This window comes from Doryrhamphus excisus, chromosome 5 (genome assembly GCF_030265055.1).
Source record: "Doryrhamphus excisus isolate RoL2022-K1 chromosome 5, RoL_Dexc_1.0, whole genome shotgun sequence".
In the NCBI taxonomy this organism is placed as follows: Eukaryota; Metazoa; Chordata; class Actinopteri; order Syngnathiformes; family Syngnathidae; genus Doryrhamphus; species Doryrhamphus excisus.
This window is the reverse complement of record NC_080470.1, coordinates 195,750-220,849: the sequence shown is the minus strand read 5'-3', so window position 1 is coordinate 220,849 and position 25,100 is coordinate 195,750. Positions and strand designations below refer to the sequence as shown.

Below are 25,100 nucleotides of genomic sequence, written 5' to 3'. Positions count from 1 at the left end.
TTGCGGGCACAACACGCCAGAAATTGCACACGTCCCTTTGTGCTCTCGCACACGCACACACAAACACACACACACACACACACATAAACACATACACACAAACACACAAAGAAGAAAATAAAGCACGTGGCTTTCCTTCATGACCAAAGTTGCTCCTCACTGACCTCCTGGGTAAGGCAGGCAGATGGTGGACTTGGGGGGGGGGGCAGCTTTTGGGGAGCAAGTCTCCCAGGTGAAAAGACAGTGGTTCATTGGGGGGGGGGGGGGGGGGGGGGGGGGGGGGGGGGCTATGGGTTTAGCTGCTGGACAGTCGATGGTAAAAGTAGATGTAGCCCAAGTCCTTTGGGGGTCTTTCTGATAAACACACCTTGTGGTCGTTGTAGATCACCCACCTGCAGGGGGGGGGGGGGGCAATTCCAGCATGTTATTCAGGAACATTTATGGAATATTTGGTGTGGAAAAAAATAGACATTTTTTATTTTGTCTTCACTATTCCTGGATTTTCCCTTTTTGATGAAAAATGTCATTCCTAGGTTAGTCACATATTCATTTTTTTTCTTCTACATGTTTTTTCCCTAATATTTAAATTGTCTTAGTATCGTCTATATTAAGATCATTATAATAATAATAATTATTATTATTATTTATAATTATTATTATAATTATTTATAATTCATAATAAATTATATTATAATAAAACATTATAATATAATTTATTATGAATTATAAATAATTATAATAATAATATAATTATTATTATAATTATTTATAATTCATAATAAATTATATTATAATAAAAATAATTATATTTATTATGAATTATTATATATATATAATTATTTTTTCATTATAATAGTACAACATGATTCTCAGAAAATTACAACTTTTTCTTTTAATTATAATTATTATAATTGTTTTTCATTATAATAGTACATGATGATTCTCAGAAAGTTACAACTTTTTCCTTTTAATTATAATTATTATATATTTTTTCATTATAATAGTACAACATGATTCTCAGAAAGTTACAACTTTTTCCTTTTTACTACATTTTTTTCTTCATATTTTGAAATGACATTTACTCCCCCCCCCCCCCCATTTCTACTGGTTTTTTTTCATTTTCCAACAATTTCAACTGTTTTCTTGTCATTTTCTTTCTCTTAATTATTAATATATTATCACACTTTTCCTCACGTTATAATAATAGGACTTTTTTTCTCTTAATATGTTTAGTTTATTGTCACAAAATTGCAGCTGATTTTGCCATTTCGTTATTTTCCACCTTCAGCTTGTTAATTTTTTCCTTGTAATTATGACTATATTCCCAAAATATGACAATTTTTTCCCCAAAAAATAATTTTTCCAAATATTGCTTTATTTTGGGGTTTTTTTCTTCTCAGAATTATGACCTTAAAAATGTAAATCAGTATCGTGAGTAGTATCACCCACTGATGATATATTTGATATTTGATATTTTTAGAAATAAAGAATGGCTGCACAAAGAAATAAATGGATATTATGTTGACTTTTTATGACGGTAGGTTTTTCATGGAGTCTTTTAAAGACCGCCAAGTCGCCGTTTGTTCCTTTAGCAGAGAGACAGAGAGAATAATATTCCATATTCCAATGAATAAATCAACACAGGAAGACAAAGCAGCAATGAAAGGATGGAAGATGGCGGAGACAAAGAACCAACCAACCAACCAACAACGTTTGTCATCTTACCTTCCTTCCTTCTTAATGTGGCAAACGTAATGTCCGGACATGGTGGACGCCCCCATGTGGCTGATGACAGCAAACAGCTCGTACCCTGGGGGGGCAACAGCCAACACCAGCTTTTACAATCAGAGCAGGAAGACCGACCCCCCCCCCCCCCAAACGTCCCGCAGTCTGGATGGGTGTTCCCGTCATCCAATCATCTTTGGACGTTTTGGTTTCTTAACTCCTTCAACACCACAGACGGAGCGAGACGTTTGTAGAACCCCCAACGCCCAATCCCGGCAAGTGTTTGATTCCGCTTCCGAGCAATTTTAAGCCATGAAAATATTAACAGGAAAAAGTGGTCATCGTGTCAAAAAAGTCAGCATTTTATGTGGAAAAATAATGTGATTTTTTTTTTCTTTTTTTTTTACTAACTTTTATTCATTACTTTTTATTAAAGTAATGAATAAAGTTGGTTTCGTTTGTGGAAAATTAGGCTAGTCACAATTATGAGAAGAACATTTACAAGAAGAAAGTCAAAAATTGTAAAAAAAAAAAAACATGAACGAAAAAAAGATAACATGAAAATATTAACAGGAAAAAGTTGAGATCTAACGTCAAAATTGTAAAAAGAAATAATATATTATATCATTAGCCTTATCATTATTATAATAATATATAATGTATACAATAATAATATTAAGAGAAACAAACAAAACAAAATAAAGTTGGAATTTTTGGAAAATTAGGTTAGGCAGAATTATGAGAAGAACATTAACAAGAAGAGAGTAAAAAAATTAAAAAATTGTAAAAACAACATGAAGGAAAAAAATGTAATTTTAGAGAAATAACATCAAAATATTAACAGGAAAAAGTTGAGATCTAACATCAAAATGGTAAATATATATATATAATATTATATATATTAATATATGATTAGCATTATTATAATAATATATAATATAGACAATAATAATATTATGAGAAACAAACAAAACAAAATAAAGTTGTCATTTTTGGAAAAAGTTATGTTACAGTCAAAATATATTTAAAAAATTATTTTACAAGAAAGTTAAAATATTTGGAAAATTAAAAAACAGCAAAAATTCTAAAAAAAAGCTAATAAAAAGAAATATTAAAAAAGATAGAATAGTATGTTTTTTCACCTACTGTACATGGCAAAGCGGAGATAAATATAAATAACGTGTTTGCATTCAATAAATGAATATTGCAAATCATTTCAATATCATCTGCTTGTGTATTTATGCTCCTTTTAGTTGCTGAAATAGTTTGTAAAAAGCACAACTAATGTCGATGGAAGCATCGGTGACCCATACGCTATTTCCTCTATTAGTCGTGTTGACAACATGCCAGTTATGAAATTTCATATCAGAGCCTGCAAACGCCTGCTGAGGGGTTTGGAAGCGAGGGCGAGTGTTGCTTCCCTGCCGGTCCACCAAACTCCCGGAATGTTGGAGCGCTCTGATTCGCCAGACCGCAAAGTCCCCTAATAAGAACTACATATGCAGGAATAATAACTACATATGCAGGAATAATAACTACATACGCAGGAATAATAACTACATGTGCAGGAATAATAACTACATATGCAGGAATAATAACTACATATGCAGGAATAAGAACTACATATGCAGGAATAATAACTACATATGCAGGAATAATAACTACATACGCAGGAATAATAACTACATACGCAGGAATAATAACTACATATGCAGGAATAATAACTACATATGCAGGAATAATAACTACATATGCAGGAATAATAACTACATATGCAGGAATAATAACTACATATGCAGGAATAATAACTACATGTGCAGGAATAATAACTACATGTGCAGGAATAATAACTACATGTGCAGGAATAATAACTACATGTGCAGGAATAATAACTACATGTGCAGGAATAATAACTACATATGCAGGAATAATAACTACATATGCAGGAATAATAACTACATATGCAGGAATAATAACTACATATGCAGGAATAATAACTACATATGCAGGAATAATAACTACATATGCAGGAATAATAACTACATATGCAGGAATAATAACTACATACGCGGGAATAATAACTACATGTGCGGGAATAATAACTACATGTGCGGGAATAATAACTACATACGCAGGAATAATAACTACATATGCAGGAATAATAACTACATATGCAGGAATAATAATAACTACATATGCAGGAATAATAATAACTACATATGCAGGAATAATAACTACATGTTCAGGAATAATAACTACATATGCAGGAATAATAACTACATACGCAGGAATAATAACTACATGTTCAGGAATAATAACTACATATGCAGGAATAATAACTACATATGCAGGAATAAGAACTACATATGCAGGAATAATAACTACATATGCAGGAATAATAACTACATATGCAGGAATAAGAACTACATATACAGGAATAATAACTACATATGCAGGAATAATAATAACTACATATGCAGGAATAATAACTACATATGCAGGAATAATAACTACATATGCAGGAATAATTACATAAGCAGGAATAATAACTACATATGCAGGAATAATAACTACATGTGCAGGACTTTTCTTTTCAAATGGGGGGGTAGGATTTAATAAGCTTTGCTTCTTCCTACTCCTTTTGGACATGTGGAACTGGGAACTGATTATGGGATGCACTCAATTGGAATCTGATGCATGTTCAAATGAAATTAAACCATTAGCATTAGCATTAGCATTCCCATTCCCATTACCATTAGCATTAGCATTACCATGACATCACGACTATCAGGAGAACCAGAGTACAGAGGGGGAAGAGTGACCTGCCGTGGCCCAGCAAGGTGCTCCATATTGGGACACACGCCTCGAGTATCCGGTGTGCCACCACGGAGGTCTCTGGTAAAAGGTTTTCCCGTTTCAGGGAGACCCTTAGGTTGGTTTGACCAGCGTCCTCTTAAAGTGAAAGTACCTGAGCTGTAGGGGACTTACGACTAAAGCACAGCATTTTTTTAACGTTAGTTATCAGAGCTACTTTTGATATTATGGGATTTATTGGGATGATGTCATAATTCCATCATGTCGGTCTGATATTTATGGCTCAGCCATAATAATAATAATAATAATAATAATAATAATAATAATAATAATAATAATAATAATAATAATAATAATAATAATAATAATAATAATAATAATAATAATAATAATAATAATAATAATAATAATGATGACTCACGTCCTGGTCCGTCTTTGACCCGTGGTCCCGACGTGTCCCGGTCCGGGGACAGCATGGAGTCGGTGTACGAGTCGCCGTTGGAGAAAGCGTTGTCATTGGGCTCCGTGTCAGCCATGTTGGAAACGACATCGCTTTCTTCCTCCTCCGGGTGGGAGAAGATCCAGTCCAGCGCTCGCTCCAGATTGTTGTTCTGTCAGACAAAACCTTGGGATTACTTCAATCGGGATTACGCTGATATTTCATGTGGAAGACATTACTGGATATATATCCATGGATATATATCCAACTATACATCCATCCATCTATCTATATATCCAACTATCCATCCATCCATCCATCCATCCATCCATCCATCCATCTATATATCCAACTATCCATCCATCCATCCATCTATCTATATATCCAACTATCCATCCATCCATCCATCTATCTATATATCCAACTATCCATCCATCCATCCATCCATCCATCTATCTATATATCCAACTATCCATCCATCCATCCATCCATCCATCCATCCATCCATCTATCTATATATCCAACTATCCATCCATCCATCCATCTATCTATATATCCAACTATCCATCCATCCATCCATCCGTCCATCGTCTATGTGGACCAACTCATCAAGTTTTCTTCTTAATACTAAAAATGTCATAAAAAATGTCATAAAAATGGTCCGTGTATAGTCAGGGGTCTCCAAAGTGCTGCCCAGGGGCCCTCCGTGGCCCATGACTGATGTTTTATTGGCCCTTGGCACATTCTAAAAGTACAATGGGGAAAAAAACAACAGTAAAAATGGAAAACAGAGGAGTTCATTTTATGATTAAACCATTTTACTCATAATATTATGACTTTATTTAATCTTTAGATTAATATCAAAATATAAAATATATTAAAAAAATTGTTCAATCTTAAAATTATGACTTTATTTAATCTTAATATGAAAATATAAAAAATGGTTTCATCTTAATATTATGACTTTATATTTGATTAGAATAAAATCCAAATATTAGAAGAATAAAGTCATAATATTAAGATTAAAGCCATATTTCCATATTGTCTCACAATTTCCCATACAGATATCAGAGATCATCCATATGTTCAGGAAAAAAATCGGATACAGATATCCGATGCTGCATCCCAACTTCCTACTTCCTGTTCAGTGAAAAATAAGAGCAGGGTAGTATTAACCTGATTTTAGCACAGCAGCTAACAGAAGGAAGGATTAGCCAACACAAGAAATGTTTTCAGTCCATCAGCACCAGAACCCGCCCGTCCGTCCGTCCGTCCAGAATAGAGGTGTGATTCCTGGGGAATGTGCATCCACAACAGGAGCCCACGGGGGGTGGGGGGGGGGGGGGGGGGGGGGGGTTTGCGGGGGCTCATTCCGGCTCTCGCGGTCGGGTCACCGAGGTTGTAAAAAGTATCTGGTCTTCATTGGAGGCTAAAAATAGGAACTTCAGTGGTGACCCCCCCCGCAGCTTCACGTTCATTAGAAACAAATCTGGAAACAACACGTGGAAAAATACTATACTGTATATATACTATATACTACATAGAATATTAGGCAGTAGTTTTCCCCTTAAAGTAAGGCCATCTTATACCCGGGGGAGGGGGCATTTTATTTTCAACCTTGTACGCGGCACCGTTTCATAAGAAGAAGAACACGGCAAACGAGGACTTGATGAGTTGGTCCACATAAACGGGATGTCGACATAAGCGGGCTCTGATGTGTAGTCAGAGCTTTTCTTCTTGTCACACACACACACACACACACACACACACACTGGACAACTACATGTGACACAGAGACCGACTTAGGGGTGGGGGGTGCAGGGGGGGGCGGGGCGGTCTCAAAGGATGTTAGCAAGTTAGCGAAACAACAGAAGAAGAGTTATGATGCTAATTTGAATATGACCTCAATATTGACCTTTTTTTGTATTATACTTTTCTATGTTATTATACTTTATTTTATAATAGTTATTTTCATATTATTTGATATTTTATAAATAATATTTAAAAATATTTATTATATTTTGTATTAGTTTTATTTGTAATTATTTAAATTGTATATAAATATACTTTATTATTTAAATATTATTTTCATTATTGAATAAATATTGAAAAAATATATAAATTATATAAAAATTATTATTATTATTAATATTTGTATTGTATTATTATTTAATAATTATTTAAAAATTACAAAAAAAGCTTTCCCCCAGATTGTCTTATGTGAAGGTGTGTCTTATATTTGTGTCTTATATTTGTGTCTTATATTTGTGTCTTATATTTGTGTCTTATATTTGTGTCTTATATTTGTGTCTTATATTTGTGTCTTATATTTGTGTCTTATATTTGTGTCTTATATTTGTGTCTTATATTTGTGTCCTATGCGTCCGTTGTCTTATTGGTGGGACTGACCGTGGCTTTGAGGGCCCGGATGCTGTGGGCGCGTGGGAACCCCATGGAGGTGAGGATGGCGATGCTCTCCTCAGGGGGCGAGTTGTCCGAGGGGGCGGCCCCTAGGGGGGCGTCGCTGGTGGAGGGGCCCGGGTCCAGCATGGAGGGAAGATGGAGAGGTTCGGCAAAGTCTGGTAAAAGTTGAAATAAATAAGAGAGATGACTAGAAGGAGAAACTGAAACGTGAATTATTGAATTATTGAATTATTAAATTATTGATGTTTTTTTTCCTGCTTGTGAGGATTAAGAAGCAAAGTGGCGGAGAGCAAAGACTCCATGTTTGGAATTACCCATAAACGCCTCCATTCATCCTCCTGGCGTGAAGGAAAAACTACTTCACTACTTTATCTCCTCCTCCTCTTCCTCCTTCTCATCGGCTGCCGACGTGCTGTTGAGCAGCATCATATCAGAGGTGCAAATACACCCGTCGACTTAAATGCTTCTCATTCTTTACACTCAACTTCTAATGGAGCCCCGACTTTTACTTGCACGGTGGTCGAGTGGTTGGGCCGCAGGCCTCACAGCTAGAAGACCCGAGTTCAATTCCACCCTCGTTAGTTAGCATGTTCTCCCCGTGCATGCGTGGGTTTTCTCCGGGTACTCCGGTTTCCTCCCACATTCCAAAAACATGCTAGGTTAATTAGCGACTCCAAATTGTCCATAGGTATGAATGTGAGTGTGAATGGTTGTTTGTCTATATGTGCCCTGGGATTGGCTGGCCACCAGTCCAGGACCCTGAAATGAATAAATGAATGAATTTCCAGTGTCAGCCACCTGATTAGCATGTTTTTACCACAATAAAAGAGTATTAGAGTCAGGTGACACCAAATGACGTCTCCTCAAGAAAGCAGAGCTTTTCTTCCCGTCACTCACACACAGCAGCGACCCGGAGAGCCACTAACATCGACATTATTTTGCCAAATCTGGAAGTGACTAAACGGAGGAAGCTCCATTCATGACATTGTCGAGCCTTGCTCTGGTTTTCTTCCCCTCCGGGGGCTTTTTAACATCCACCCGGGGGCTTTTTAACATCCACCCGGGGGCTTTTTAACATCCACCCGGGGGCTTTTTAACATCCACCCGGGGGCTTTTTAACATCCACCCGGGGGCCATCAAAGCCCCAAAGTTAAAGCCTGGCTGGAACATCTCCGCTCCAACAAACTTTATGGTCCCTGACACGCACACGCCGATAAACGACTACCAAAGCGTCCCCATTCGGTGGAGACGTGACTGCTCTCTCACGTTCAATGACCTCGGAGTTGAAAAAGCCCCACACCAATAAACATGCGGCGTGGGTGTCTCTTCGTGTCTGCAGGAGGACCAGGAGGAGGACCAGGAGGAGGACCAGAAGGAGGACGAGGAGGACGAGGAGGACGAGGAGGACGAGGAGGCGACACAGCGGCTGCAGATTTGTGGTGACGGTGTTTTGCAGATGAAAGAGCGAGGCTGACATTTAGACATCAACCTCAATAAATAACCTCTGGAGTCGCTTCATAATCAGACCAACACGGAAGGAAACACGGATTGGCTGAAGGTTCCTAGCATCATTGAACCAACAGCTCAGGGGCCCCGGGGCCATTTTCCCTTTTTCTAAAAGTATAATACAAGAAAATAAAAAACATCACCAAAAATGTAAAAATGTGAGGTACATTTACAGGAATAATGTCTAAATATTTACAGAAACAGCTTTTACTAACAAGTACAACAAAATGTTACTGGAATTCAGAGTTGGACAATATCGGCATAAAATGATAATAAATTAAAATAAGAATTATAATAGATATCGGTATCAGATTTTTTCCCCCATCATGAAAAAATGTATGTTCATATGTCATGTTACACATGTCGTTATAGGTATCGTCTGATATCGGTATCGCACAATATCGGCATATCGGTTTTCGGTAAAAAAGCCAACATTGGACATCCCAAGTTATAATGTCATGAGAATAAAGTCAAAATATCATGGAAATAAAATCATAACTACAAGAAGAAAATGTAAATATGCACAAAACAAACAGCAGAAGTGGGGGGGGTGCTGTCATTTTACAAGAATAAAGTCGAAATATTAAGAGATAAAAAGTCACAATTTTACTAGAATAAAGTCAAAATATTAAAACATAAAAAGTCAAAATTTTACTAGAATAAAATCGAAATATTAAGAGATAAAAAGTCACAATTTTACTAGAATAAAGTCAAAATATTAAAACATAAAAAGTCAAAATTTTACTAGAATAAAGTCGAAATATTAAGAGATAAAAAGTCACAATTTTACTAGAATAAAATCGAAATATTAAGAGATAAAAAGTCACAATTTTGCTAGAATAAAATCGAAATATTAAGAGATAAAAAGTCGCAATTTTACTAGAATAAAGTCAAAATATTAAAACATAAAAAGTCAAAATTTTACTAGAATAAAGTCAAAATATTAAGACATAAAAAGTCACAATTTTACTCGAATAAAGTCGAAATATTAAGAGATAAAAAGTCACAATTTTACTAGAATAAAGTGGTAATAATATGAGGGGGAAATTAATTTTAGCAGCATAAAATTGACAGTCATAACATTATTAGAAACAAAATAAAGTTGTCATTTTTTAACTTTTTTAAATTATTTGTTTAATGAACGTCTTTTACGTTTTTGGGCGTGAGAGGTGATGATGCAACGCCACAATTGAAGAGTGGAATTTCTGGAAAAGTCAATGAAATTAAATGTTAGAATGAAGTTAAAATATCATCAGGCATAATTAGAAGAAGAACATTTACAAGAAAGTTGAAATTGATGGAAAATTTAAAAAAAGCTGAAATTTGACAAGAATAAAGCCAAAATATTAAGAAAAAAAGGTGCATTCTAACTAGAAAAGAAGTTGCAATTTTTCTAAAATAAAGTCATAATATTAGGGATATAAAATGTCATTTTAGTAACAGAGTTGAAATATGAAAGATAAAAAATGGTATTTCTTTAAAAGTTGTAATATGAGAAATAAAGAAAATCAATTAGGAAAAATGTATAATATTAGGGAAATTATATTACAATAAAAACATTTACAAAGAAGAAGAAGAAAGTCACTCAGAAGTTTGCCCCCCCCCTCATGTTTCCATTCATTCCCAAGTTTTGGCGCCGTGCCGTTCCTTACCGGGCTCCTCCATGTGGGCTATGATCCAGTTGAAGGCCATCTCCGGGCCCATGTTGCCGGTGTAGTAGACCGCCTTCCTGCAGGCCTCCAGCGGGAAGCCCATCTCCGCCAGCTGCATGACTGCCGCCTCGTCTATTTCTGGAGCTGGGGACCCAAAGAGAAGGAGCATGAAGAAGTAGGAGGAGTACGAGTACTCATTCCCTCTCTCCTTGGGCCTCATTAAGCAAAGAGACCGGAAGACAGGCCGCCCTGGGGGACGGGTCTTCATGGCAGCACCATTACGGAGTGCAAACAAGAAAGCGTGCGGCACCTGCTCATGCATGCATGCATGCGTGCATGCGTGCATGCGTGCTCGCCGCTTTGGCCGCTTTGGCTACTTTTATGTGTGATTACGGTGTTGATGAGGAAATACTCACAATCCAAGGAGCTCATGGAGTTATCTGGGAAAAAAGGACAATGGGATGAATCACACACGGCTTTCATGAAATATCTTTCCTATGCAATATTCAATATCTCTCATGCATGCTGGGAATAAATGTAAAACATGCAAAGCCTCCGTTCTATGAACCAGCTTGGCTCATATTAGCCGCCACTGTAAATACCGTCATTCAACTTGTACTACCATTACATGTACTAATACACCTAATTATGCCGTACTACACGTTAGGACCATGGTGGAATGATCTCACCAGGCACAATAATCAATCCATGGCGGCCAACCACAACGCCATGTAACCTGAAACACCGTAAACACAAACAAACAGAACCTGAAACACTGTAACCCGAACGTCATAACCTGAAATGCCGCAACCCGAAACATTATATCCTGGAATGCCATAACCCGAAACACTGTAACCCGAACGTCATAACCTGAAACACTGTAACCCGAACGTCATAACCTGAAACACTGTAACCCGAACGTCATAACCTGAAATGCCGCAACCCAAAACATTATATCCTGGAATGCCATAACCCGAAGCACGGTAACCCGAATGTCATAACCTGAAATACCGTAACCCAAAACATCATATCCTGGAATGCCATAACCCGAAGCACCATAGCCTGAAATGCCGCAACCCGAAACACTGTAACCCGAATGTCATAACCTGAAATACAATAACCTGAAATGCCGCAACCCGAAACATCGTAACTTGTCTAACACAAAACGCTGTCCTCTGAAATGCCGCAACCCGAAACACTGTAACCAGGAATGTCATAACCTGAAACACCACAACCTGAAATGCCGCAACCCGAAACATTGTAACCCGGAATGTCATAACCTGAAATGCCGTAACCCAAAACATCGTAACTTGTCTAACACAAAACGTCCCCTGAAATGCCGTAATCTGAAACATTGTAACCCCGAAAGTCATAACCTGAAATGCTGCAACCCGAAACTTTGTGGCCTGGAATGCCATAACCCGAAGCAACATAGCCTGAAATGCCGCAACCCAAAACACTTCAACCCGAAATGTCATAACCTGAAACACCATAACCTGAAATGCCGCAACCCGAAACATCGTAACTTGTCTAACACAAAACGTTGTCCCCTGAAATGTCACAATCCGAAACACTGTAACCCAGAATGCCATAACCTGAAATGCCAAAACCCAAAACATCGTAACTTGTATAACACAAAATGTTGTGCCCTGGATAGCCATAACCCGAAACACTGTAATCCAGAACGTCATAACCTGAAATGCCGCAACCTGAAACACTCTAACACAGAATGTCATAACCTGAAATACCATAACCTGAAATGCCATAACCCAAAACATCGTAACTTGTCTAACACAAAACGTTGTTCCCTGAAATGTCCCAACCCAAAACATCATTACCCAAAACGCTGTACCCTGGAACATGAAAACCATAAACATTCCAATGTATTGGTAGTACTGCATGTACTAACGTACCTAATTATGTATGATGTACGATTCATGCTAGGACTGGTTTGAACGATCCCACAACACACACAATAATCCTAACACCAGCTCCTACAAAATGCCATAACCTGAAACGTCATAACCTGAAAAGCTGGAACCCAAAACAAGGTTTTCAACCCTGCAAGATGGCATCTGCAGCATTTAGAAATCCACCCGCTGCTGTCAGAGACGGAGAAGTCGTACCTTCAAATTGCACCCGCAGATAAACAAAAACGTCTGGCTTTCATGTTTGCTTTTGCTTTTGCTTTTGCTTAAGCCCGTCACATGATTCCATACACGAAACAGCAGCCTGTCAAATGTGAGGCCTGCACACCACTTTTGGAATGTTCAGGCTTTGAGCTGTGGAAAATGTTGATGTTAATAAGCAGCTGGTGGGGAAGACATCATTAAAATCCTAGTAGAGGAGTAGAGGATCACATCAGTCAGCCGCGTGCAACTTAATTCCCTCCAAAAAAGAATCTTTTTGCCAAATGATTCCCACCGGTTTGAAGTACAACTTGGACACATTTTCCCTGGAGATTCCAGGCAAGCATCCTGCTAGTGGCTTTGAGGAAAATACCCTCATTGGGGAATTTCACTAATAATTGGATCCTGCCACACGCAGTAGGTATTTCTAACAAACTATGTTTATCCCACTGAGGGGCGTCCAAAGTGGGCTGCCTTCTAAAAATACAATTACTAAAACCAAAACAAAAACAAAAACTGTTGGGGGTTTTTTATTCAAATGTACACTACCGCTCAAAAGTTTGGGATCGCTTGCAAATGTCTTTTTGTTTTCCAAAGAAAAACTCATTTTCATGCATTTCACAAACATTTGTATCCATTTCCCAAACAAGTCAAATGAATGATATGATTTAGAAAGAAGGATGTATATTTTTGGATAGAGGCCTACTATCAACAACTGTCAGTCCTCTGCATCAATCTCCTGCTATGGCTGCTAATCCAAGAAAATTACCCAATATAGTCCACATAATAAGACAAAATATGACATATAAGACATAGAAAACATGTTTACCAACTTCTAAATACAATTTTAAACATTATGAAAGCCCTCTAAATATGAAATAACACCCCACATTCATCTTTATACTCCTATTACCCAATATAGTCGACATAATAAGACAAAATACGACATATAAGACAAAGAAAACATGTTTACCACCTTCTAAATACAATTTTAAACATTATGAAAGCCCTCTAAATATGAAATAACACCCCACAGTCATCTTTATACTCCTATTATCCAATATAGTCGACATAATAAGACAAAATACGACATATAAGACAAAGAAAACATGTTTACCAACTTCTAAATACAATTTTAAACATTATGAAAGCCCTCTAAATATGAAATAACACCACACATTCATCTTTATACTCCTATTATCCAATATAATCAACATAATAAGACAAAATACGACATATAAGACAAAGAAAACATGTTTACCACCTTCTAAATACAATTTTAAACATTATGAAAGCCCTCTAAATATGAAATAACACCCCACAGTCATCTTTATACTCCTATTACCCAATATAGCAAACATAATAAGACAAAATACGACATACAAGACTAAACAAAATTTGGCTGCTAATCCAAGTTGATCATTTTATAAGGCTAATAGATGATTAGAAAAGCCATCTAAAAATGTAAACTAAAACTCAAATCTCTTACCATGCTGTTAACTACTCCCTTCAGAGAGCAGCACAAACTGGGTCTAACAAGGACAGAAAAAGGCTGCAGACAAATATGTGAGAGTGTGTAGTTTAAGACAATTTAAGACATTGAATCTATCGCTCAGGTACTCTTACCAGACGTTTTGTCTGTCACCTCATGCTCAAGGACTAGATAGGACAGCTGTAGTCTGACTAGAAAGGACAGCATTGACCTTTATTTTGGTGGTATTTTAGCTAAGTAGGTACCGTGGTGTGGAAAAGCACAGTGACCAGTGTTGTGTTGTGGTGCGGCTATATGGTGTGTGTGTGTGTGTGTGTGTGTGTGTGTGTGTGTGTGTGTGTGTGTGTGTGTGTGTGTGTGTGTGTGTGTGTGGTGTGTGTGTGTACCTCTGGTGTCCTCAGGCAGCACGATGGGCGGCATGAGGTCAGGAAGTTCCTCTTCTCCCGCCTGTAGTCCCGTGGCCCGAAGCCGACTCAGATCAAGGAAGTCTGGAACATCTATGGCCAAATCTACGCACAAAATGCAAAACATAAGAAACATTTGGGGATATGCAGTGTGACCTCGGTTAACATCCGCCTCGGTTAGAGTGGTTTTCGGTTAACAATCAAAGTTTTGACTTGCGTTATTTAGCGTATGGGTTGTTTACGCCTGCCATCTTGGATCACGCGCACAAAATGAAATGTCGCTACTTGTACAATGCATTATGGGCGCCATTTTAGGACAACAGCGTTTGTTTATATCAGAGCTGTAGCGAAAAACATGATGTAATGAACAGTACCGAGACAAGGCTGCAAAACCTCCCAATTTTACGCCTTAAAGAGAAGACTGGAAATATGACGGGAAATATGACGGGAAATATGACGGGAAATATGACGGGAATGTCTCCGTCAGTGGACACGCCTCCGTGCATACACATCTCCTCCGGTTCACAAGTAAACGGTCTATCGACCGGGCGGCACATGGAAGGTGACGCTCTGTGGTCTCATTTTACATCCGGAACACTCATTTCCGCTTCCAACAACAAAACATAAGCATTCAATGTTAGCGTAGCATGTTAAATATAGCGCATGTCACCACCGCCCACTTTGGTTCTTCTTTCCCCAACAAAACTAAAATGACATTTTTGCTTCATCTGATGCATGTAAAACTCTAATTATTGTCTATTAAAATGATTTTCTTAGTTTTGGTTAAAATTAGTTTTGGTTAAGGTCGGACTTTCTGGAAGGGATTCATGACCTTAACCAAGGCACCTATGTGTCCTGTCCTTAAACCGAGCACACACAACACATGCTGCTCATTTCCACATGAAATGTGGAGAACCACCCAAGCCTGCATTGAAACCTGAGCTGGGCCTCCAGCATCAAAGCTCACTGCTGCCCCCTGGTGGATGTCTTACACAACAACCTAAATAAGTCAACACTTCCTGGGTTGTACCTTCTAGCTTTTTTAGCTTACGTCATGGAACTGGCAGATGGAGATCATTGATCAACATATTTCATACGTTTTGCCAGATGAAGCATGGAGGTTGTGCTCGTCACAGAGAGAAAGGTCCTTACCGACTTTCTTGGGCACCCAGTCAACTCCAAAGGTGAATTTCTTCATTTGGACCACCAGATACTCCGGGAAGGAGGCGAAGCGGGACGTCCTGAGACACAAACGCATCGGATGATTGGACGCAAACGCCATCGCCGTTATATGTAGTTATGTTATATGGTGTTATGTTATATTATATGGTGTTATGTTATGTTATATGGTGTTATGTTATATGTTGTTATGTTATGTTATATGTTGTTATGTTATATGTTGTTATGTTATATGTTGTTATGTTATATGTTGTTATGTTATATGTTGTTATGTTATATGTTGTTATGTTATATGTTGTTATGTTATATGTTGTTATGTTATATGTTGTTATGTTATATGTTGTTATGTTATATGTTGTTATGTTATATGTTGTTATGTTATATGTTGTTATGTTATATGTTGTTATGTTATATGTTGTTATGTTATATGTTGTTATGTTATATGTTATATGTAGTTATGTTATATGTTGTTATGTTATATTATATGTTGTTATGTTATATGTTGTTATGTTATATTATATGTTGTTATGTTATATGTTGTTATGTTATATGTTATATGTAGTTATGTTATATGTTATATGTAGTTATGTTATATGTAGTTATGTTATATGTTGTTATGTTATATGTTGTTATGTTATATGTAGTTATGTTATATGTAGTTATGTTATATGTAGTTATGTTATATGTGGTTATGTTATATGTGGTTATGTTATATGTTGTTATGTTATATGTTGTTATGTTATATGTTGTTATGTTATATGTTGTTATGTTATATGTAGTTATGTTATATGTTGTTATGTTATATGTTGTTATGTTATACGTTGTTATGTTATACGTTGTTATGTTATACGTTGTTATGTTATACGTTGTTATGTTATACGTTGTTATGTTATGTTATATGTTGTTATGTTATATATTGTTATGTTATGTTATATATTGTTATGTTATGTTATATGTTGTTATGTTATATGTTCTTATGTTATATGTTGTTATGTTATATGTTGTTATGTTATATGTTGTTATGTTATATGTGGTTATGTTATATGTAGTTATGTTATATGTTATGTTATATGTAGTTATGTTATATGTAGTTATGTTATATGTTATGTTATATGTTGTTATGTTATATGTTGTTATGTTATATGTTGTTATGTTATATGTTGTTATGTTATATGTAGTTATGTTATATGTAGTTATGTTATATGTTGTTATGTTATATGTTGTTATGTTATATGTGGTTATGTTATATGTAGTTATGTTATATGTGGTTATGTTATATGTGGTTATGTTATATGTGGTAATGTTATATGTGGTTATGTTATATGTAGTTATGTTATATGTAGTTATGTTATATGTTGTTATGTTATATGTGGTTATGTTATATGTGGTTATGTTATATGTGGTTATGTTATATGTTGTTATGTTATATGTTGTTATGTTATATGTTGTTATGTTATATGTTGTTATGTTATATGTTGTTATGTTATGTTATATGTTGTTATGTTATATGTTGTTATGTTATATGTTGTTATGTTATATGTTGTTATGTTATATGTAGTTATGTTATATGTTGTTATGTTATATGTTGTTATGTTATATTATATGTTGTTATGCTATGATGTTATACTCACTTGACTCCCGCCGACTTGGCCTGCAGAGCCGAGCTCCAGAAGTCGGGTACATTCTCGGGTTCGGTGAAGGCCTGCAGGCAGGCGGTGAAGGGAATGCGAGCTCTGACCGGCTCCGGAGGACTTCTTGTATTCTCTTCTGCTTCCCTCCGCTTGGCTTCGTAAGCTAAAAGCTCCTCTGGTTGCACGAGAGATCGAACATGAACGACTTGAAATGAAATCTAAATATCGTCTACTCCGAGCAGTGATGAGTCAACCAAGAACCTCGATTGGTGGCGGCCTCGATGGGGGCGGGCAACTGGATGCAGTAGTCCACCCTTTGGGAGTAACGGACCCGCCGTGTCTGGCAGCACTGGACTCGCTCCTCCACCAGGAAGCGGAAGGCGTCGCTTGGATTCTCGGAGCTGGTACTGTTCCTCTGCAGAGTAGACTCTGGTGTTATGCATGTCCATGGATGAAGTCCACCCACTTCCTTAGATTAGATTAGATTAGCTTCTGATGTTGGGTCAATGCATTTAGAACCACCCAAGATATAAGACCACCAGTCTGTATGCTACTTTCTTATGTAGTTGTAGCCCCTAGCGCCATAACTTGGAACACCATAAACTGGAACACCAATCTGCCACATCATAACACGGAACATTGCTACCCCACACACCAGAACCTAAAATGCTGCAACCTGAAAGGCCACAACCCAAAACACTAACATGAAATGTCATAACCCGAAACATTGTAGCCCCTAACACTGTAACCCAAAACATAAAACGTTGTAACTTGAAACACCATAACCTGAAACATTGTAACCTGAAACATTGTAACCTACCACATCATAACACAAAACATTGCTACCCCAAACACCAGAACCTAAGATGCTGCAACCTGAAACATTGTAACCTGAAAGGCCACAACCTGAAACACTGTAACATGAAATGTCATAACCTGAAACATTGTAGCCCCTAGCGCTGTAACCCAAAACATCAAACATTGTAACTTGAAACACCATAACCTGAAATATTGTAACCTGCCACATCAGAACACAAAACATTGCTTCCTGAAACACCAGAACCTAAAATGCTGCAAACTGAAACATTGGAACCTGAAATGCCAAAACGTAAAACACCTAACATGAAATGTCATAACCTGAAACATTGTAACCCAAAACATCAAATGTTGTAACTTGAAACGCCATAACCTGAAACACCGTAACTTGAAATGCCGTAACCTGAAACACTGTAACCTGCAAAAAATTGCTACTGGAAACACTACAACCTAAAATGCTGCAACCTGAAACATTGTAACCTGCCCCATCATAATGCAAAACATTGCTACCGGAAACACTACAACTACTACGCTGCAACCTGAAACATTGTAACCTGAAATGTCATAACGCAAAACATTGTAACCTGAAATGCCACAACCTAAAACACTGTAACATGAAATGTCATAGCCCAAAACATTGTAGCCCCTAGCGCTGTAACCCAAAACATCAAACGTTGTAACTTGAAACGCCATAACTTGAAACGCCATAAACTGAAACACCGTAACCCGAAACGTCATATCACAAAACATTGCTACCCAAAACACCAGAACCTAAAATGCCGCAACCAAAAACATGGTAGCCTGGAATCATCAGAACCTAAAATGTCATAAACTGAAACGGTGTAACCCAAAACATTGTAACCCAGAATGTCATAACCCGAAACGCTGTAACCTGAAATGTCAATTGGACACATCATAACACAAGAAGCACCAGTATATGCAAAGCACAGGTGGACCAGTACTGGACCAGTACTGGACCAGTACTGGACCAGTACTGGACCGGTACCACAGGATGGATGGTATACTGTGATTGTGTATTGTGTACATGTACTTTTGGGCCGTCACGTCCAACTGACCTCCACCAAGTTGATCATGTGCAAGAAGAAGTCGTGGGCATCTTGCTGTCTGCTGGAGGAGAACTCCGGGTGTCCCCGGCTGACCAGTGCCTTCAGCATCCGGGGGGAAATTCCTTTCTGTTGCTGCTGGAATTCAAACATTACACAAACATTACACACACACACACACACACACACACTAGAGTCATATGGCTGTGGAATAACACTCATGGTTATCTCCACACGGTATCATTTCCATAGGATTCTGCTGCCAAGTTGAAGTCATGGCAGTAAAATTCGGGAAGAATGATCTGATACCAAAAAGGGAACACAGCATGGATTCTTTGGATTCCATCATGGATTCTTTGGATTCCATCATGGATTCTTTGGATTCCATCATGGATTCTTTGGATTCCATCATGGATTCTTTGGATTCCATCATGGATTCTTTGGATTCCATCATGGATTCTTTGGATTCCATCATGGATTCTTTGGATTCCATCATGGATTCTTTGGATTCCATCATGGATTCTTTGGATTCCATCATGGATTCTTTGGATTCCATCATGGATTCTTTGGATTCCATCATGGATTCTTTGGATTCCATCATGGATTCTTTGTGAGCCAAAAAGGATGTAAAAACATTCAACCAGCAAAAGTCAACATTGTTATGATTGGGATTGAAGAGAAATCATTTGCAGGTTTTCTATAAAATCATTTTGGAATTTGAAGGAGCTACAGAGTGCATGCCCCCCCCTCACTCATCCCCCCCAGCTGTCATTATCGCCATCAATTAGCGAAGCTGATGAGGCTTCAAACAAATTGACCTCCTGGCTCAATGGCCGCCTTAACGCGTTCTTGGCTTTGTCATCCTGACAGCCGACTACAATATGCTTGGGAAGATAAGGATGTTACTAAAAGGTGCCAAGATAAACACCTTTGAGTAAAATCAAAGGGGGGGGGGGCTAGGAGTGGTGGACCACTGAATTTCCACTTCCATTGTATTTATAGACCAGACGTTATGGCAAGGCACGCTACATGGCTACATGATAGGACTAGAGAACAATGGACGCCACATAAGTTGGACGTAACAAACTGCTATAATAGACGGCTCTAATAATTAAAAAGCCTCTTTAGAAGGGGTACATTGGTTTTTTTCCTCACATTACGTCTACTATATTGGGTAAAAGGAGTGTACATGTCACTATAGGGCTGTTATTTCATGTCTAGAGGGCTCTAATAATGGTAAAAGCATATTTAGAAGGTGGTAGACAGGTTTTCTATGTCTTATTGTTTCTTACTATGTCAACTATATTGGGTGAAAAGAGTGTACATGTCACTATAGGGCTGTTATTTCATGTCTAGAGGGCTCTAATAATGTTAAAAAGCCTCTTCAGAGGGTGGTAAATATGTTTTCTATGTCTTATTTTTTGTTATTATGTCTACTATATTGTGCAAAAAGAGTGTAAATGTGACTATAGGGCTGTTATTTCATGTCTAGAGGGCTTTAATGATGTTAAAAGTATATTTAGAAGGTGGCAAACAGATTTTCTATGTCTTATTAAGTCTACTATATTGGGCAAAAGGAGTATACATGTCACTGTAGGGGTGTTATTTCATGTCTAGAGGGCTCTAATAATGGTAATTTGTGTTTTAGAAGGTGGTAAACAGGTTTTTTTATGTCTTATTACGTCTACTATATTGGGCAATAGGAGTGTACATGTCACTATAGGGCTGTTATTTCATGTCTAGAGGGCTCTAATAATGTTAAACGTATATTTAGAAGGTGGTAAACAGGTTTTCTATGTCTTATGTGTATTATGATGTGTACTATATTGGGCAAAAGGAGTGTAAATGTGACTATAGGGATGTTATTTCATGTCTAGAGGGCTCTAATAATGTTAAAAGTATATTTAGAAGGTGGTAAACAGGTTTTCTATGTCTTATGTGAATTATGATGTCTACTATATTGGGCAGAAGGAGTGTAAATGTGACTATAGGGGTGTTATGTCGTGTCTAAAGGGCTCTAATGATGTTAAAAGTATATTTAGAAGGTGGTAAACAGGTTTTGTATGTCTTATATGTATTATGATGTCTACTATATTGGGTAATATGAGTGTAAGTGTGACTATAGGGATGTTATGTCGTGTCTAGAGGGCTCTAATGATGTTAAAAGTATATTTAGAAGGTGGTAAACAGTTTTTGTGTGTCTTACTATGTCAACTATATTGGGCAAAAGGACTTTAAATGTGATTATAAGGGTTTTATGTCCTGTCTCCAGGGCTCTAATGATGTTAAAAAAGTATTTAGAAGGCGGTAATGAGGTTTTCCATTTTCCAAACTATCCTATTGAATACCCCAGTCGGGTCTGGAACCAATGAGGCGTCAAGGAGGGATGAAACAAGGGCACGTAGGGCTGATGAGAAAGAGACAAGCAGTCACGGCTCAAATGAGGATAAACTGAAAGCAAAGGTGAGAAAAAAGCAAAGGCAGAACGTGGAAATATGACAGCTGCTGACAAACGCTTTGCGCTGCAAATGCAGTAACGCAGCCAACGGGCTATTTTCACAGCCTGGGAAAGAAAGATGGACCCAGCACTTTGGAAAATAAACAAGCCTTAGTTTCTCTGTCAGTTTCTCCGTCATACAAAACAAAACCACGCAGGCTGAGAAAGGGAGGGGCCTCCCAGACACGCCGTACTGTCATACTATCATACTGTCATACTGCCATACTATCATACTGTCATACTGTCATACTACCATACTATCATACTGTCATACTGTCATACTATCATACTGTCATACTGTCATACTATCATACTATCATACTGTCATACTGTCATACTGTCATACTGTCATACTACCATACTGTCATACTATCATACTGTCATACTATCATACTGTCATACTATCATACTGTCATACTATCATACTGTCATACTACCATACTGTCATACTATCATACTATCATACTATCATACTGTCATACTATCATACTGTCATACTATCATACTGTCATACTGTCATACTGCCATACTGTCATACTGCCATACTACCATACTGTCGTACTGTCATACTGTCGTACTGTCGTACTGTCATACTACCATACCGTCATACCGTCATACTGTCATACTGTCATACTGTCATACTGTCATACTACCATACTGTCATACTGTCATACTACCATACTGTCATATTGTCATACTGCCATACTATCATACTGTCGTACTGCCATACTATCGTACTGCCATACTGTCATACTACCATACTGCCATACTGTCATACTGTCATACTGTCATACTATCGTACTGTCATACTGTCGTATTGTCATACTGCCATACTGTCATACTGTCATACTAGCATACTAGCATACTAGCATACTAGCATACTGTCATACTAGCATACTAGCATACTAGCATACTAGCATACTAGCATACTAGCATACTAGCATACTGCATTTGTGTATGGTGAGGTGCGGTGAAAGATGTGGTGATTTGCCGAGTCCGTTGGGAGTTGAACATACCGAGTTGAATATCTTGTATTCTTCTTTCATCACCTGTTCAATCAGCTCGGACTTCATGGGCGGTTTGGAGTACTGGCCTGAGAGGAGCCCGTGTCCCAGTTTAGCCCTGATGGACCAAAGACCAAACAAAGATGGAAACACACACCATGGATTCATGGTCAAATCCTCAACAGAAGCCACATGTTCTTTCTGGGGACATGGAAACAACCCACGGCTCAATGCCTTCTTTGGAATCAACATTTCTGGTATTTTTATTTCAAGTCATTTTGGAAAATTTCATATTCATACCTTTCTATTTTTGGTTCACTTTTCCTCTTTTATTTCAATTATTTACATTTTATTTATAGCTTGATTGCCTGCTGTTTGCAACTTCTTTTTTTTTTACTAAAAAATTAATACGCTAAAAACAAAACAGGAAATAATAAATAAAATCATATATAAACATACATATACATAAATATTTTTTAAATAAAACTAAAAAATGAATACGCTAAAAAGTAGTAAATCGATTTAGTTTTTCAAAACAAAACACCAAGAAATAATATATAAAATACTATATATACTATATATATATTTTTTTTTTATAAAACAAAAAAATGATTCCATTTTTTCTCTCTCTCTATTTATATATATATATATATATGAATATGCTAAAAAGTAGTAAATTGATTCAATTATTCAAAACAAAACACAGAGAAATAATACATAAAATACTATATATATATATATATATACATACATACATATACACACACGCATTTATGTATATACATATATTTTTTTATCAACTAAAAAAATGATTCAATTATTCAAAACAAAACACCAAGAAATAATAAATAAATCACAATACTATATATATATATACATACATATATATATATTTTTTTTTTAATTCATAACAATCATTATTTTTCCGATACTATTTTATTGTTGCTCCTTCAAAAGTATGTCAGGTGAGATTTATTTATTAGAATTATTTATGAAATATTTTTTGTATCTAATATTTCCCAATTTGTATGATTCTATCTGTAATAATTGGTACATTTCTCCTCTACATTGTTGATGTGTAGGAAGAAATAAGAAGCGTGTATAAAAACGATGGCCACGCCCATGTTGATGTATGGATTTGAATAAATGAATACGTTATGTAACGCCTGGGTCACTTACATTTGTGTGGCAAAGTCCTGGGAGGGGTCGAGGGGGGAATAGTCAAAGATCCTCTGAAGGTTCCCAACATACCTAAAGATACAAAGGAATGTCACAACGTACATGATGGTAGTATGATGGTAGTATGATGGTAGTATGATGGTAGTATGATGGTAGTATGATGGTAGTATGATGGTAGTATGATGGTAGTATGATGGTAGTACAACGCGACACCACAGTGGCTTTATGGAACATATGTAATTTTGTTAAAGGGGACCTACTATGGTGCTTTATACACTTTCTGGACCCATGAATGTGGTTACAATGTTGGATCCTCAACATCAGACATGGGTGTCATGGTGGAGTTCATGATGACGGAGGGCGGGGTCGGCGTACTCACATCCTCTGGAAGTCGGGGATGCTGAAGAGGACCTGCATGACGGTGCTGAGGTAGCAGCTGTTGCCCAGGTTTTTGATGCCCGTGTAACCGGAACCGTAGACCGCTTTCAGTTTCATGCCCGACTCCTGGATCACCTCCCACTCGCTGACCCGTGGGCGGGGCTGGTTGTCTGTGTGGTGGCCGTTCTCCGTCTTGGTGGGAGTCCAAATACACTTCAGTACTCTGTACTGTACTGTACTGTGTACCAAGTATTTCCAAGTACATCAGCGTGTGAAGACGTGAACCAAAAACCAGCACTTACTCTTTTGTGCATCTGGAGCATGTCGATTCCAAAGTGGGACAAGTGTTCTGATATGTGGGGGTCCAAGACGGCTTCCTCTTCCTCAAACGAATAAACGTCTGAAAACACAAACTCCGTTAGTCCAGACAGCCGACACGCTCCAGTCCAAACTACTTGGAATGGGACACGTAATATCATACATGTACATACAGTACATGTACAGTACAAAAACCATACAGGATACTGTGGATGACACCAACATCAGACTTGGATGTTCCTTGCAAGATGACAACATGCACCAGTGTTTGGCTTTTTCTTTAGCTTTTTTTGTGGGTGTTCATTCATTCATTCATTTTCTACCGCTTATCCTCACAAAGGTTGCGGGGGTGCTGGAGCCTATCCCAGCTGTCTTGGGGCGAGAGGCGGGGTCCACCCTGGACTGGTGGCCAGCCAATCCCAGGGCACATATAGACAAACAACCATTCA

The 25,100-nt window shown here is 37.4% G+C and overlaps 1 protein-coding gene across 3 annotated transcripts in view; it reads right to left on the bottom strand.

The window, feature by feature from the left end:
* Nucleotides 1-272: 272 nt before the first annotated feature.
* The window catches only part of usp13 (ubiquitin specific peptidase 13), a 35,210-nt gene continuing 10,382 nt past the window's right edge, over nucleotides 273-25,100 (bottom strand). For 2 of the 3 annotated variants that reach the window (XM_058072508.1, XM_058072510.1), the window contains exons 8-22: nucleotides 24,636-24,733; nucleotides 24,335-24,525; nucleotides 23,956-24,027; nucleotides 22,789-22,894; nucleotides 19,288-19,413; nucleotides 17,657-17,810; nucleotides 17,396-17,570; nucleotides 15,738-15,826; nucleotides 14,568-14,690; nucleotides 10,977-11,000; nucleotides 10,561-10,704; nucleotides 7,388-7,557; nucleotides 4,961-5,150; nucleotides 1,726-1,810; nucleotides 273-392 (exon numbers count right to left, since the gene is read on the bottom strand). In XM_058072508.1, the coding sequence (XP_057928491.1) occupies nucleotides 296-392; nucleotides 1,726-1,810; nucleotides 4,961-5,150; nucleotides 7,388-7,557; nucleotides 10,561-10,704; nucleotides 10,977-11,000; nucleotides 14,568-14,690; nucleotides 15,738-15,826; nucleotides 17,396-17,570; nucleotides 17,657-17,810; nucleotides 19,288-19,413; nucleotides 22,789-22,894; nucleotides 23,956-24,027; nucleotides 24,335-24,525; nucleotides 24,636-24,733 (1,844 nt within the window). In that variant the 3' untranslated portion in view covers nucleotides 273-295. The remainder of the gene's footprint in view (nucleotides 393-1,725; nucleotides 1,811-4,960; nucleotides 5,151-7,387; nucleotides 7,558-10,560; nucleotides 10,705-10,976; nucleotides 11,001-14,567; nucleotides 14,691-15,737; nucleotides 15,827-17,395; nucleotides 17,571-17,656; nucleotides 17,811-19,287; nucleotides 19,414-22,788; nucleotides 22,895-23,955; nucleotides 24,028-24,334; nucleotides 24,526-24,635; nucleotides 24,734-25,100) is intronic. The other variant, XM_058072509.1, reaches the window with a different exon arrangement.